This window comes from Rattus norvegicus, chromosome 1 (assembly GCF_021556685.1).
Source record: "Rattus norvegicus strain SHRSP/BbbUtx chromosome 1, alternate assembly SHRSP_T2T, whole genome shotgun sequence".
NCBI lineage: Eukaryota > Metazoa > Chordata > Mammalia > Rodentia > Muridae > Rattus > Rattus norvegicus.
This window is the reverse complement of record NC_141534.1, coordinates 168065822-168080986: the sequence shown is the minus strand read 5'-3', so window position 1 is coordinate 168080986 and position 15165 is coordinate 168065822. Positions and strand designations below refer to the sequence as shown.

The 15165-nt window shown below is 38.2% G+C and overlaps 1 protein-coding gene across 9 annotated transcripts in view; it reads right to left on the bottom strand.

The window, feature by feature from the left end:
• The window catches only part of Fchsd2 (FCH and double SH3 domains 2), a 320482-nt gene that overhangs the window by 178543 nt on the left and 126774 nt on the right, over window positions 1-15165 (bottom strand). For all 9 annotated transcript variants that reach the window (XM_087558787.1, XM_087558816.1, XM_087558798.1 and 6 more), the window contains 1 exon segment: window positions 13918-13963. In XM_087558787.1, coding sequence (XP_087414913.1) covers window positions 13918-13963 — 46 coding nt within the window.

Sequence of the window (15165 nt, the reverse complement as noted above, 5' to 3'; positions counted from 1 at the left end):
AGTTACGATATGTACAATAAGTTGTCTAATTTGTAACTATAGTAAGAAAACATGAAGTGTACATAAAGATCCTGGGTACTTTCTAGGCTGAAGCCAAATTGCTTCTATGTCTTAAATGAAATTATAAAATAATCAAAATGATTAAGAAAGAAAAAAAAGGTATTAGGCAATCAGAGCATGACGTCAGGCCAATGTGACTGAGATACATTGTTCCATAGGAATATGTAGACAAATATATAAAGAAAATAATTGATTAAGAAAAAATATGAAGCCCAGCATGGTGTTAAATGCCTTTAATCCCAGCACTTAGACTCTATGAATTCAAGACCAGCCTGATCTACAAATCGAGTTCCAAGACAACCCGGACTGCTACAGAGAAACCCTGTCTTGAAAAACAAAAGACAGTTCTGTACCCAGATCCTGTGGGGAGAGAGCTGGATTCTCATAAATGCAGACAATCCTGAGAGCACAGGAGAGATAGCCACTTCTGCTCATATTCCTGGCCCAAGAGGAACCTGCCTGGAGCCCTCTGGACACAAGAGGAACAGTTTGGGACAGGATCCTTCTGGTTTCTGCCTGGGACAGGAGCTGACCCTAGGACACAGCTCTCTGTACTCAGATTCCGCTGAGAGAAAGCCGGTCTCCATGAGGGCTGACACACAGGCTTACAAGAGGGTCAAACCACTGTCAAAGACAGTAAGACCAGCTAACACCAGAAATAAGAAGATGGCGAGAGGCAAGAATCTAAGCAACAGTAAGCCCTGGATACCCCAAATCACAGGAAAAAGCAAGATTTTGATTTGAAATCACAACTCATGATGAGGTTAGAGGACTTTAACAACAACATAAATAACAGCCTTAAAGACAACACAGGTAAACAGGTAAAAGCCCTTAAAGAGGAAATGCAAAAATCCCTTCAATAATTACAGGAAAACACAACTGAACAGGTGAAGGAACTGAACAAAACCATCCAGGATCTAAAAATGGAAATAAAAACAATTTAAAAAAATCATAAAGAAAGACAACACTGAAGTTAGAAAACCTAGGAAAGAGATCAGGAGTCATAGACCCAAGCATTACCAACAGAATACGAAAGACAGAAGAGAGAATCTCAGGGGCAGAAGATACCATAGAAAACACTGACACAACTGTCTAAGAAAATGAAAAATGAAAAAATCTCCTAACCCAAAACATCCAGGACACAATAAGAAGATCAAACCTAAGGACAATAGGTATAGAAGAAAGCGAAGATTCCCAACTTAAAGGGCCAGTAGATATCTTCAACAAAATTACAGAAAAAAAAGTTCCCTAACCTAAAGAAAGAGAATACACCTCGGCAACAAAGAGAGACACTATCTCAGGGTAAAAGGCTAGAAAACAAAACATTTCCAAGCAAATGGACACAAGAAACAAGCTGGAATAGCCATTCTAATACTGAATAAAATTGACTTTCAACCAAAAGTTATTTTAAAATATAAGGAAGGACACCATACTCATCAAAAGCAAAATTCACCAAGATGAACTCTCAATCCTGAATATCTATGCAAGGGCACCTACACTCATAAAGAAACCTTATTAAAGTTCAAGGCACACATTGCACCTCACACAATAATAGTGGGAGACTTCAACACCCCACTCTCATCAATGGACAGATCATGGAAACAGAAACTAAACAGAGACACTGTGAAACTAACAGAAGTTATGGCCCAAATGAATTTAACAGATTATCTATAGAACATTCCATCCTAAAACAAAAGAATAAACCTTCTTCTCAGCACCTCATGGTACCTTCTCAAAAATTGACCATATAATACAGAAAATGTGGTACATTTACACAATGGAATACTACTCAGCTATTAAAAAGAATGACTTCGGGGTTGGGGATTTAGCTCAGTGGTAGAGCGCTTGCCTAGGAAGCTCAAGGCCCTGGGTTCGGTTCCCAGCTCTGAAAAAAAAGAAAAAGGAAGAAGAAAAAGAAAAAAAAAAAAAAGAATGACTCCATGAAATTCATAGGCAAATGGATGGAACCAGAAAATACCATCCTGAGTAAGGTAACCCAATCACAAAAGAATACACATGGTATGCACTCTGATAAGTAGATATTAGCCCAAAAGCTCAGATTACCCAAGATATAATCCACAGACCACACGAAGCTCAAGAAGGATGACCAAAGTGCGGATGCTTCAGTCCTTCTTACAAGAGGGAACAAAAATATTCACAGGAGGAAATATGAGTTTGGAGCAGAGACTGAAGGAAGGGCCATCCAGAGACTGCCCCACCTGGGGATCCAGCCCACATACATACAGCCACCAAACCCAGACAATATTGCTGAAGCCAAGAAGTGCATGCTGACAGGAACCTGAAATAGCTGTCTACTGAGAGGTTCTGCCAGAGCATGACAAATACAGAGGCAGATATTCACAGCCAACCATTGAACTCAGAACAGGGTTCGCATTGGAGGAGTTAGAGAAAGGACTGAAGGAACTGAAGGGGTTTGCAACCCCATAGGAAGAACAACAAGAGCTCCCAGGGACTAAACCACCATCCAAAGAGTACACATGGACAGACCCGTGGCTCCAGCTGCACATGTAGCAGAGGATGGCCTTGTTGGGCACCAATGGGAGGAGAAGCCCTTGGGTCCTGCTAAGGCTCAACCCCCCAGTATAGGGGAATGTCAGGGCAGGGAGGCAGGAAGGAGTGAGTGGATGGGTGGGGAACACCCTCATAGAAGAAGACGGAAGAGGGAATGGGACAGAAGGTTTATGGATGGGAAGCTGAGAAAGGGGATAACATTTGAAATGCAAATAAATTTTAAAAATCCAATAAAAAAGAAAAACAAAAAACAAAACAAAAGAAGAAAGCATCTGAAGTACTTGTATAAGGAAGCAGTTAAACTGTATTAGCAGTTAAGCACAGATCATTATGATCAAGCATGCCCTCACATGAACAGTCCAAAGCCATACTGGTCATATGAAGGTAGTCTGAGGAAGAAAGCCTGTGCAATAACATAGGCTGGGCTCTGTACACGGGGCATTTTCATTTACCCTTTATTTTAATCATTCAGTTATACAGCAGCTTTTGATGGACCTGAGTTCATTTGTGGATTAAATATCACTTTAATTGAACCCTGACAAGACAGATAAGTGATTTCAAAAGAGTCCAAACAAAACACCAACTAAAGTAAACATTAATAATCTAAATAAAAGCAAATACCAAATCTGTTACTTCGCTACAAAGAGCTTCTTATCAGCAGCAATATAAAGTAGACATAATGACCATCTGATAAAATCTGACAATAAATAAAGCAACTAAGTATTCATATTTAAAATATCACAGCAGGAAGTCATTAAAAGATAGAGATAATATATTTCATTCCTTAAAGATTTTTCTTTTTAAGCTTCATATACAGTTTATAATATTTACAAAATATTGTGTTCAGTGTATACAGCTCAGTAGCACAGTAATTGCCCAGCACATGCAAGGCTGAGTTTAATTCCCAAAACTACCAAAAGGAGAAGGAGAAAGAGGAGGAAGAGGAGGAGGAGGAAGAGGAGGAAGAGGAGGAAGAGGAGGAGGAGGAAGAGGAGGGGGAAGAGGAGGAGGAGGAGGAAGAGGAGGAAGAGGAGGAAGATAAAGGAAAAGGTTGATGGGGAGAGAAAGTGGGGAGGAGGAGAAGTCAATCATCATTCAGATAATCCTAGAAAAGACAGGAAGAAATGTGTTAGAAACAATGAACTTTGAACTCAGGAAGGGCAAATACTGTGATTCAACTTATGCAAAATATCCAGAATGGGGAAATTTATAGGCAGAAAGTAGATGAGATATATCAAGGGCAGAGGAAATAAACAGTGGGGAATTATCTAACACATGAAGTTTCTGTTTGAAGTGGCATTGATATTCTGAAAATGAAAATGATGGTTGTACAACATTCACTGAACAATGCACTCAAAAATGGTCCAAATGGGAAATTTTGTCACATACTCATTTCAGTGTTATTTTAAAATTTAATCATGAGCTCTTCCCTCTCAAATAACCCTCATCAAATTCATTTATCAATTCATATTACATGCCTTTTCATGTAATATGATCCATGAGCTTATTTACAGAGTACCTTGAGGCAGCTAATTATTATATTCCCAAGTTACAGGAATATATTATGTGTCCTTTCATTTTACTGGGAAATCTCCTCCAAACAAAATGATAAAGTTGAGTTTCTGAACTCAAAATCTGAAGTGTCACCACTCTCATATACTACATAAAGAGATAGAAATGGTAGCAAAGGTCTTTAATCCCAACACTTGAGATGCAAAGCAGGCATATCTCAGAAGAGGGGGGGGTTGTCTCTGTCTCTCTCTGTTTCTATAATCCTAAATGCAGTTTTTTTCAAAATTTATGTTTTGTCTCCCGAGATTCTCAAGTTCAACTATACTTAACAGTGAAAGGAAAAAAGACATGACTAAAGCAAATTTGTTTCTTTAACTTTGTTTGAATGAATCAATTTAGCACTTCAGAGTCCAGAGTGCTAATTATAACATGATCGAACAATTTAGTTTTACCCTATTTTATTGCCATTACTAGAAATTAATAATTTTCAAAACCTGAAACTATATTTTTCATTCTTTGAATAAACATTCAGCAAACATTTAACAATGTAATAGAACAGTAAATGATATGATATACACAAGAGGCTATGACTAGGGCACATTAGAGAGTTCTCAAATCCAGAGCAGCAGATTACATACTAAGGAAGGATGATACTCGATCTGCATCTTGAATGGCACAATGAAACTACTCAGGGAAATGCATAAGGGTCTTTGTCACACACACACACACACACACACACACACACACACACACACTAAACAAATGAATGTAGTTTAAAAAAAATTGAGACAGGGTCTCACTATATAGCCCTGGCCAGACAGCAATTGAACACATAAACCAGGACAGCCTTAAACTATGCCTCCCACGTGCAAAGATTAAAGGTGTGTACCACCAAACCTACAATATAAATCATTTAAAAAATATATGAAACACATAAAACTAAAAATGTATGAACATAACTAGTACAATACCTAATAAATATGTCTTCCAGTAGAAAAATTGGGGGATGGCTTCAGTAGTCTTCAAGATTTGTATTTGGAGAGCTGGAGACATGGCTCAGTGGTTAAGAACACTTGTTGCTTTTCCAGAGAGGACATGGGTTTGATTCCCTAAACCCACATGGCAGCCTACAACCATTATTAACTCCATTTACAGGAAATCTGATACCCCTTTCTGGCCTCCAAAGGCACCAGACACATATATGGTGCACAGGAAAAACATTCATACACATAAATAAAAATAAATAAATCTTAGAAAAATATATTTCTAACAAAATTTATTAGTTATGTAATTCTCCCATGATAACATTTGTTCTTGTAAGGAGGCAAGTGAAGCCTATCTAGCTGGACTTTTTGAGGATATCAACCTATTATGCCAAAAGAGATCCAGCTAGCAGGCTGCATACACAGAACTTTCATAAGTGTCCACTATAGGAGGAAACATTTCATTCTCAAAAAAAGAAGTTTTTCCTCTCCTTTCTTCAGTAGTTCTGAATGCTAGCTGTTTTTTCCCATGGGATTAAAAGATGCCTAGGTATATGACTGTGAATAGAAAAGACAGGGGACAGAAATCAAGCACTGACAGTTTTTCTGTTCTCATTTGTGTGTGAATTTTTAACACAAATTCAAGATGTAAATGCAACATACTAATTCACATCAAAATGTTTCACTGAAGGTATTTCAACAGTTGAAATTTATGACAATTATAAATAAACCTATTAGAGTTTTCTGGGGAAAAAAAGGAGCAAGAATTTTTTTTTTTTATTAACTTGAGTATTTATTTACATTTCAAGTGTTATTCGGTTTACGGGCCAACATCCCCCTAACCTCTCCCCCTCCCCTCCCCTATGGGTGTTCCCCTCCCCATCCTCCCCCAATTGCCGCCCTCCCCTAAAACAATCACGTTCACTGGGGGTTCAGTCTTAGCAGGACCCAGGGCTTCCCCTTACACTGGTGATCTTACTAGGATATTCAATGCTATCTATGAGGTCAGAGTCCAGGGTCACTCCATGTATAGTCTTTAGGTAGTGGCTTAGTCCCTGGAAGCTCTGGTTGCTTGGCATTGTTGTTCATATGGGGTCTCGAGCCCCTTCAAGCTTTCCAGTTCTTTCTCTGATTCCTTCAACGGGGGTCCTATTCTCAGTTCAGTGGTTTGCTGCTGGCATTCACCTCTGTATTTGCTGTATTCTGGCTGTGTTTCTCAGGAGAGATCTACATCCGGCTCCTGTCTGCCTGTACTTCTTTGCTTCATCCATCTTGTCTACTTGGGTGGCTGTATATGTATGGGCCACATGTGGGGCAGGCTCTGAATGGGTGTTCCTTCTGTGTCTGTTTTAATCTTTGCCTCTCTATTCCCTGCCAAGGGTATTCTTGTTCCCCTTTTAAAGAAGGAGTGAAGCATTTACATTTTGATCATCCATCTTGAGTTTCATGTGTTCTAGGGATCTAGGGTAATTCAAGCATTTGGGCTAATAGCCACTTATCAATGAGTGCATACCATGTGTGTTATTCTGTGATTGGGTTACCTCACTCAGGATGATATTTTCCAGTTCCAACCATTTGCCTACGAATTTCATAAAGTCACTGTTTTTGATAGCTGAGTAATATTCCATTGTGTAGATGTACCACATTTTCTGTATCCATTCCTCTGTTGAAGGGCATCTGGGTTCTTTCCAGTTTCTGGCTATTATAAATAAGGCTGCTATGAACATAGTGGAGCATGTGTCTTTTTTATATGTTGAGGCATCTTTTGGGTATATGCCCAAGAGAGGTATAGCTGGATCCTCAGGCAGTTCAATGTCCAATTTTCTGAGGAACCTCCAGACTGATTTCCAGAATGGTTGTACCAGTTTGCAATCCCACCAACAATGGAGGAGTGTTCCTCTTTCTATACATCCTCGCCAGCATCTGCTGTCACCTGAGTTTTTGATCTTAGCCATTCTCACTGATGTGAGGTGAAATCTCAGGGTTGTTTTGATTTGCATTTCCCTTATGACTAAAGATGTTGAACATTTCTTTAGGTGTTTCTCAGCCATTCGGCATTCCTCAGCTGTGAATTCTCTGTTTAGCTCTGAACCCCATTTTTTAATAGGGTTATTTGTCTCCCTGCGGTCTAACTTCTTGAGTTCTTTGTATATTTTGGATATAAGGCCTCTATCTGTTGTAGGATTGGTAAAGATCTTTTCCCAATCTGTTGGTTGCCGTTTTGTCCTAACCACAGTGTCCTTTGCCTTACAGAAGCTTTGCAGTTTTATGAGATCCCATTTGTCGATTCTTGATCTTAGAGCATAAGCCATTGGTGTTTTGTTCAGGAAATTTTTTCCAGTGCCCAAGTGTTCCAGATGCTTCCCTAGTTTTTTTCTATTAGTTTGAGTGTATCTGGTTTGATGTGGAAGTCCTTGATCCACTTGGACTTAAGCTTTGTATAGGGTGATAAGCATGGATCGATCTGCATTCTTCTACATGTTGACCTCCAGTTGAACCAGCACCATTTGCGGAAAATGCTATCTTTTTTCCATTGGATGGTTTTGGCTCCTTTGTCAAAAATCAAGTGCCCATAGGTGCGTGGGTTCATTTCTGGGTCTTCAATTCTATTCCATTGGTCTATCTGTCTGTCTCTGTACCAATACCATGCAGTTTTTATCACTATTGCTCTGTAATACTGCTTGAGTTCAGGGATAGTGATTCCCCCTGAAGTCCTTTTATTGTTGAGGATAGTTTTAGCTATCCTGGGTTTTTTGTTATTCCAGATGAATTTGCAAATTGTTCTGTCTAACTCTTTGAAGAATTGGATTGGTATTTTGATGGGGATTGCATTTAATCTGTAGATCGCTTTTGGTAAAATGGCCATTTTTACTATATTAATCCTGCCAATCCATGTGCATGGGAGATCTTTCCATCTTCTGGGGTCTTCTTCAATTTCTTTCTTCAGAGTCTTGAAGTTCTTATTGTACAAATCTTTTACTTGCTTGGTTAAAGTCACACCGAGGTACTTTATATTATTTGGGTCTATTATGAAGGGTGTCGTTTCCCTAATTTCTTTCTCGGCTTGTTTCTCTTTTGTGTAGAGGAAGGCTACTGATTTACTTGAGTTAATTTTATACCCAGCCACTTTGCTGAAGTTGTTTATCAGCTTTAATAGTTCTCTGGTGGAACTTTTGGGATCACTTAAATATACTATCATGTCATCTGCAAATAGTGATATTTTGACCTCTTCTTTTCCGATCTGTATCCCCTTGATCTCCTTTTGTTGTCTGATTGCTCTGGCTAGAACTTCAAGAACTATATTGAATAAGTAGGGAGAGAGTGGGCAGCCTTGTCTAGTCCCTGATTTTAGTGGGATTGCTTCAAGTTTCTCTCCATTTAGTTTAATGTTAGCAACTGGTTTGCTGTATATGGCTTTTACTATGTTTAGGTATGGGCCTTGAATTCCTATTCTTTCCAGGACTTTTATCATGAAGGGGTGTTGAATTTTGTCAAATGCTTTCTCAGCATCTAATGAAATGATCATGTGGTTTTGTTCTTTCAGTTTGTTTATATAATGGATCACGTTGATGGTTTTCCGTATATTAAACCATCCCTGCATGCCTGGGATGAAGCCTACTTGATCATGGTGGATGATTGTTTTGATGTGCTCTTGGATTCGGTTTGCCAGAATTTTATTGAGTATTTTTGCGTCGATATTCATAAGGGAAATTGGTCTGAAGTTCTCTTTCTTTGTTGGGTCTTTGTGTGGTTTAGGTATAAGAGTAATTGTGGCTTCATAGAAGGAACTTGGTAGTAAGGAGCAAGAATTTAAAAGCATAAAAAGTAATAAATACTGAAACATAGCGGTGCACACAGTTAGTCCTAACAAACGGAGGTCACGGCAAGAGGAACATGAGTTCTGGGTCAGCCTGGGCTACATATCGAGAGCCTATGTTTAAAACAAACAACACCGGGGGGGGGGGGGGGGGACAAGGTATGCCATCTGTCAGAATTTCAAAACCACATCTCCAGCCTACATTCCTCTCGTTCCACTCCTACTTTATGCTAGCCTAACCATTAAGTTCATTGATAGGAACAGGTTCTGGAGAAAAATAGATGCAGAATAAGCAATTATTTTTACTCAATTCCTTTAAAAATGTGCTATAGAACGGCCATGGAAAGATGAAAGTCTAGCAAATCTGCTTGCCCAGAAAGACCAAATTTACTCACATCTACAATTTCCTCTTCTGACACAGCTTTACAACTTTAACTATATATAATTAGACAATCTTACTTAAACAGTTAGCCTATTCCCTCCAATTGTGTTTCTAACACCTATGTAAGCCAAAAAAAAAAAAGATAGAAAAAGAAAATGTGATAAAGTCATTTTTAAAAGCATCAACATAAATATAAAAGTAACTCCCTCAACTTTATTCCGATGAGCTTTCTGCCATAGTAGTTACTCTGTCTCCTTATTCACAGAATGAGATGGAAGAAAAAAAAGGCTTCAAGTATATAGTTTCCTTAATAGCACAGAAAAGCTAAAACTGAACTAACTATACTTTAAGCCCCTATACAGATGGAATTTGCCTGAGAAATATGTAATATATAAATATATATATACATACATACACACACACACACACACACACACACACACACACACACACGTAATCCTAATTCTCAGGTAGCATGTTCTACTGCTCGTAAATTTATTTCTTAAAAGAATAAAAATAGTAAAAAAAAAAAACAAAAAACAAAAAAACCTTTAGGTGTCAGAGGGTGCTATTACAGGGTAACTGCCAGCCTGAGTATGTTTGTTCTGTTTGTCCTTTAGTAAGGAGCCGCCCTTAAAAGTCCACAATCTTTTCCTGTTCTTTCTCTCCAACCACAATAACCTTTTGTATCCTTCCTTCACTAGCAACATTCTGCCAAAGACTACAGAAGTACATTAATACACAGAAGTTGCCTGCAGCAATTTCAGCTTCAGTACTGCAAATGAATTTCAAACACTCTGGTGACTAGCTATCTTTAAGCCAGACTTGATTTTACCCTAAGATTTAGTGCTACTTGGCCATCTTTTAGGGCTACTTTATTTGCAGTGATCCATTTGTTATGTTAGTATAAACACACATTTGAGTCATCTGTTATTTCTGGAGAATTACAAAGTTAATTTCACAAACCATGCTTAAAAATAAAACGTTAATACTCTTATAGAAAACAGAAACTGTCTTACAACCTGAAAGGGTTCACCACTCAAATTCCATTAAATGTAATTAAGTGTAAATCAAATGACAGTCAGCAACATTTCTTTTTTTTTTTAATTACTAACACTACTTTAAAGATATATTACAAGTATTGCATGTGCTTGAAGGAACATCTTTCAAATTGCAGTCAAATAATCTATCTCAAGTTCAAAAGATCTCACACTCACATACACACAGATATTAGGAAAAGTCTCACTCTGCAGTACATGCTCCCCTAAAACTCATCACAAGACCCCAAAGTACTGAAATTACATGCATGAACCATACCTGTCTATTTCTTCTCTTAATAATCAATTTGCATTTCATTTGAAAATTTAAGGCAAAAATAAAATAAGTTTCACAAAAGATCAGTCCACCTATTCTCCCAGACAGAATTTGTTTTTTTAAAATATTATAGTATTAAAATGACTCTTCTATATGTCCTCTGACTCTCATAAATGTTCAATCTTTTTGGCAATCAATATTTTGTATAGAGAAGGCCAGTATTACTAGTAAAAAAAAAAAAACCCCTAAGTGACAATAAAGAATGGCCATTTGACCAAAATGACATGTCAGTGGCTTTGAACAGAAACAATTTAGTATAGCTGACAGGAAGACTACATATTTCCATAGAAAGAAGTGTAAGCTCCTTCAACTCTTTCAATACTTCCTCTAATTCCCCCCAAGGGGGTCCTGTTCTCAGTTCAGTGGTTTGCTGCTAGCACTGACATAAGAACAACAATGCCAACCAACCAGAGCTGCCAGGGACTAAACCACTACCGAAAGACTATACATGGACTGACCCAGGGCTCCAACTGCATATGTAGCAGAGAATAGCCTTTTGGGGCACCAGTGGAAGAATAAGCCCTTGGTCCTGCCAAGGTTGGACCCCCAGTGCAGGGGAATATGGGGGGCAGTAAGGGGGATGTGTGGGGGAAATACCAGTATGGGGGGAGGAGGAGGGGAAAGGATGGGGGCTTATGGACAGGAAACAGGGAAGGGGAAGAACATCTGAAATGTAAGTAAAGAAATATACCTAATAAAAATTTAAAAAAGAGAGAGAAGAAGAAAAAAAGAAAGACGTGTAAGAACTACACCCACCACACTGCCTTTGTGAGCACTATTATATCCACAGTATCTAGAAATGTATTTGGTGTTTGGTCAATATATGAAAAGATTTGTATATAAACATGTAATTTTAAAATAGTATATCATTAGCTTCAGAATGTAGCAAAGTAATAGAATTTGTCTATCATTTATTAGGCCTTGGGTTCAAGCCCAAGTAACATAACCTAAATGAAAAAATTTTTTAAAAAGGAATTAATATTGATACATGGGTAAGAAGACAATTATGTATGAATGTGCAACCCTTTACTTTGTATTAAACTTAATTTTTTAAGTAAATTTTTAAAGAATAGCTAAAATAATAAAAAATAAAAAGTTCAAAACATAAATTAGAATTTCTCTTTTCCTTTTTTTTTTAAGTGCAGGTAATTAAAGGTTTTTTTTTTTTTTTTTTTTTTTGGTTCTTTTTTTTCGGAGCTGGGGACCGAACCCAGGGCCTTGCGCTTCCTAGGTAAGCGCTCTACCACTGAGCTAAATCCCCAGCCCCTTAAAGGTTTTTTTTGTTTGTTTGTTTGTTTGTTTGTTTTTTCTTTTTCTTTTTTTTCGGAGCTGGGGACCGAACCCAGGGCCTTGCGTTTGCTAGGCAAGCGCTCTACCACTGAGCTAAATCCCCAATCCCCAGGTAATCAAAGTTTAAGTCTTGCACATACTGAGCAAATCCTCTGAGCTATGTTAGCAGGCTCCATTTTATGAATCAGTCTTGCTCACTTATTCGTTCACTGATCTTTTGTGTGTAAGGAGGTATACATGTGTGTGTGAGTATGAGTGTCTGTGGAGGTCAGGGGGCTATCTCAACTGTCAGTCTTTAAACTCTACCTTGTTTAAGACAGTCTCTTCTTAGCTGTAGCCATGTATGCTAGGATTGCTGCCAGTGTGTGTCTGGTAATTCTCTTTTCCAACTCCTATCGCACTGTGAATTGCAGATACATGCTACCACATCTGGCTTGTATGTGGGTTCTGGGAATCCAAATTCAGATCATCACTTTCCTACAACAAGAAATTACTCCTTGCAACCATCTTTTCAACCCAATCTTCCTATTTAGAGGACACACCAACAATAAATAACAGCCGAAACCATGGTGCTCCCAAAATGGACCATTACATAGTACAATGACAGAAAGAGGTAGTATCACAGGAAAGTCCCACAAAAATGGCAAATGCTGAAATTTTCAACTCATGTTTAAATGTTTATACGTAAGCACTGGAGAGTTAGCTAAGTGGTTAGGAGCAGTGGATGCTCTTACAGAGGAGCCAGGTTCAATCCCCAGCACCCATAACTGTCTATAACTCAAGTCCTAGGGGATCTGATGCCTTCTCAGCTTCCATAGACATCAGGTATATACATAGTACACAGAATTACAAGAAGGCAAAGCACCAGTACATAAAATAAAAATAATTTAAAAATTTACATGAGTATATTTATATAATAGCTAAACATATATGCCTTTTAAAAATAAATGTTAAAATTTACACAAATTCTTTTTTATTTTTCTCTAAACTTGGCCAAATATTTCAATGTAATGAAATTTCATACTTCCACAATAGTAGCAAAATATGGCATAACAAAAAGTAGAGGAAAATGATTTTGGAAAATGTAAAAATTTATCATCATTACTGGAGAGTCAACCATTAAAAACTGAACCATGACTGTGACATTTTCTAACCTACCATAGCCACCAAACAAATCATAAAACCTTATTAGGCTCAACATCACCCACGTAGCAATACTGCTACATAATCTTGAGTCTAGAGTTTAGAGCCCTGGCGCCCATGTAAATATGGGGCCAGCATGGTGGTCCACCTGCAATCTTAGCACTCTGAGGTGCAGGCATGGGATCCCTAAGCAAGCTGTCCAGCTAAATTAACTCTGCCAGCTCTGGATCAAGTGAGAAACCTTCTTTACTATAAGAAGCAATGGGACTTCCTTTAAATTTTAAATGGATCAAAAGTAGGGAATTAGCTAGAACTACACGATGAGACCTTGTCCCAAAAATAAAATTAATTTTGGCAAAAATAATTAATTTTGGCAGGGCCTGGCCTGGTGGCACACAGCTTTAATCCCAGCACTCAAGAGGCAGAGAGGCAAATAGATCTCTGTGAGTTTGAAGTCAGCCTGTTCCACACAGACAGTTTAGGATCAGCCAGGATGACTTGTCTAGAGCTTGTCTTTTAGTCTTTTTTTGCAAAAGGAACCAGAGGGTGGTGGTGGCACACACTTTTATCCAGAACCCCAGAAGCAGAGACAAATAGATCTCTGAGTTCTAGCAGCCTGGTCTACAGAGCTAATTTCAGAGCAGCCAAGCCATAGAGAAACCTTGTGCTGAACCAAAAAAAGTTCTTTTATAAGGAAACCAAAGGAAGATAGTCAGAAGTGGTCAGGCAGCTAAAGAAGATTCCAAGGTTCTCTTTGACAGGAGATCTGATCTTAAGCCAAGAAAAGACATACCTAAGACAGGGACTTCAACCCCCCCACTCACCTGTGCATATTCTCTTTCAATAGCAGCCTTCTTCTGACTGAAAGTCCTAGAAATACAAACAAAAATTAATCATCAAAAGCAGAACTTTAAAATCCCATGTAAATCTATTAACACAGCTTTAAATACTGCCTAGTAAGCTATATTGGGGAGGGGGTATTACTCTTTATGAGCTCAGGAACACAGGAAACCACACCAGTACAGTCTCAGCAATTTTTCATAGCAGTTACAGTAACAAGTACAAGGCCCCTGGAAGCTGTGATGTAAGAATATACTTTCTATACATGCATTATTTTAGATTCTATGGCTCATATGCTCATATTTTGTTATTTTGTCTTTTTTTTTCCCAGAGCTGAGGATCAAACCCAGGGCCTTAAGCACTCTACCACTGAGCTAAATCCTCAACCCCCATATGCTCATATTTTAATATTTATAGCTGGGCACAAAGATGTATGCACAGTCCCAACTACTCAGGAGGCAGGAGAATTGTCCGTAAGTTTAGAATTAGCTTAGGTAATATAGCAAAATCCCTGTCTCAGTAATAATAATAATAATAATAATAATAATAATAATAATAATAATAATGATGCAAAGAAGTACCCAAAACAAACAACCCAACTAAATGGCTAATAATAATGAAAACAAAATGCTATGTGATAAATGGCTCCAAGGCTGGGGAGACAGCTCAATGGTAAAGTATTTAACACTTTGTCAGATCCCTAGAACCTACATACAAGCTGGGTCCAATAACACATGTGCATCTATCACAGTACCCACACTGAGAAACCAGAGGCTGAGACAAGAGAATCACCAGAGGCTTTCAGGCCAGCTAGCCTAGTATACACAGCAGTGAACAAAACACAGACTGTCTCAAGTAAGGTGAAAAATGCAAACCAAGACATGAAGTTGTCCTTTAACTTTCACAAGCATAATGGCACATATGCAGCCAACCAGAGACAGACAGACACAGATACACACGCATACACACCATAAAATGGATGGATGGATGGATGGATGGATAGATGGACAGACAGATAGATCAATGAATGGATTGAAAGATAGACACATACACACACACACACACACACACACACACACACACACACACACACCAAAACCTTTTTAAAGAAATTATATGCCAACAAATGAGGTAACATTAATGAAAACTAATATCTAAAAACAAAATCTACCAAAGCTAAAACAAGACAGTTCAGAAAGATGGTATTGAGATAAAAAATATCAATAACAGTA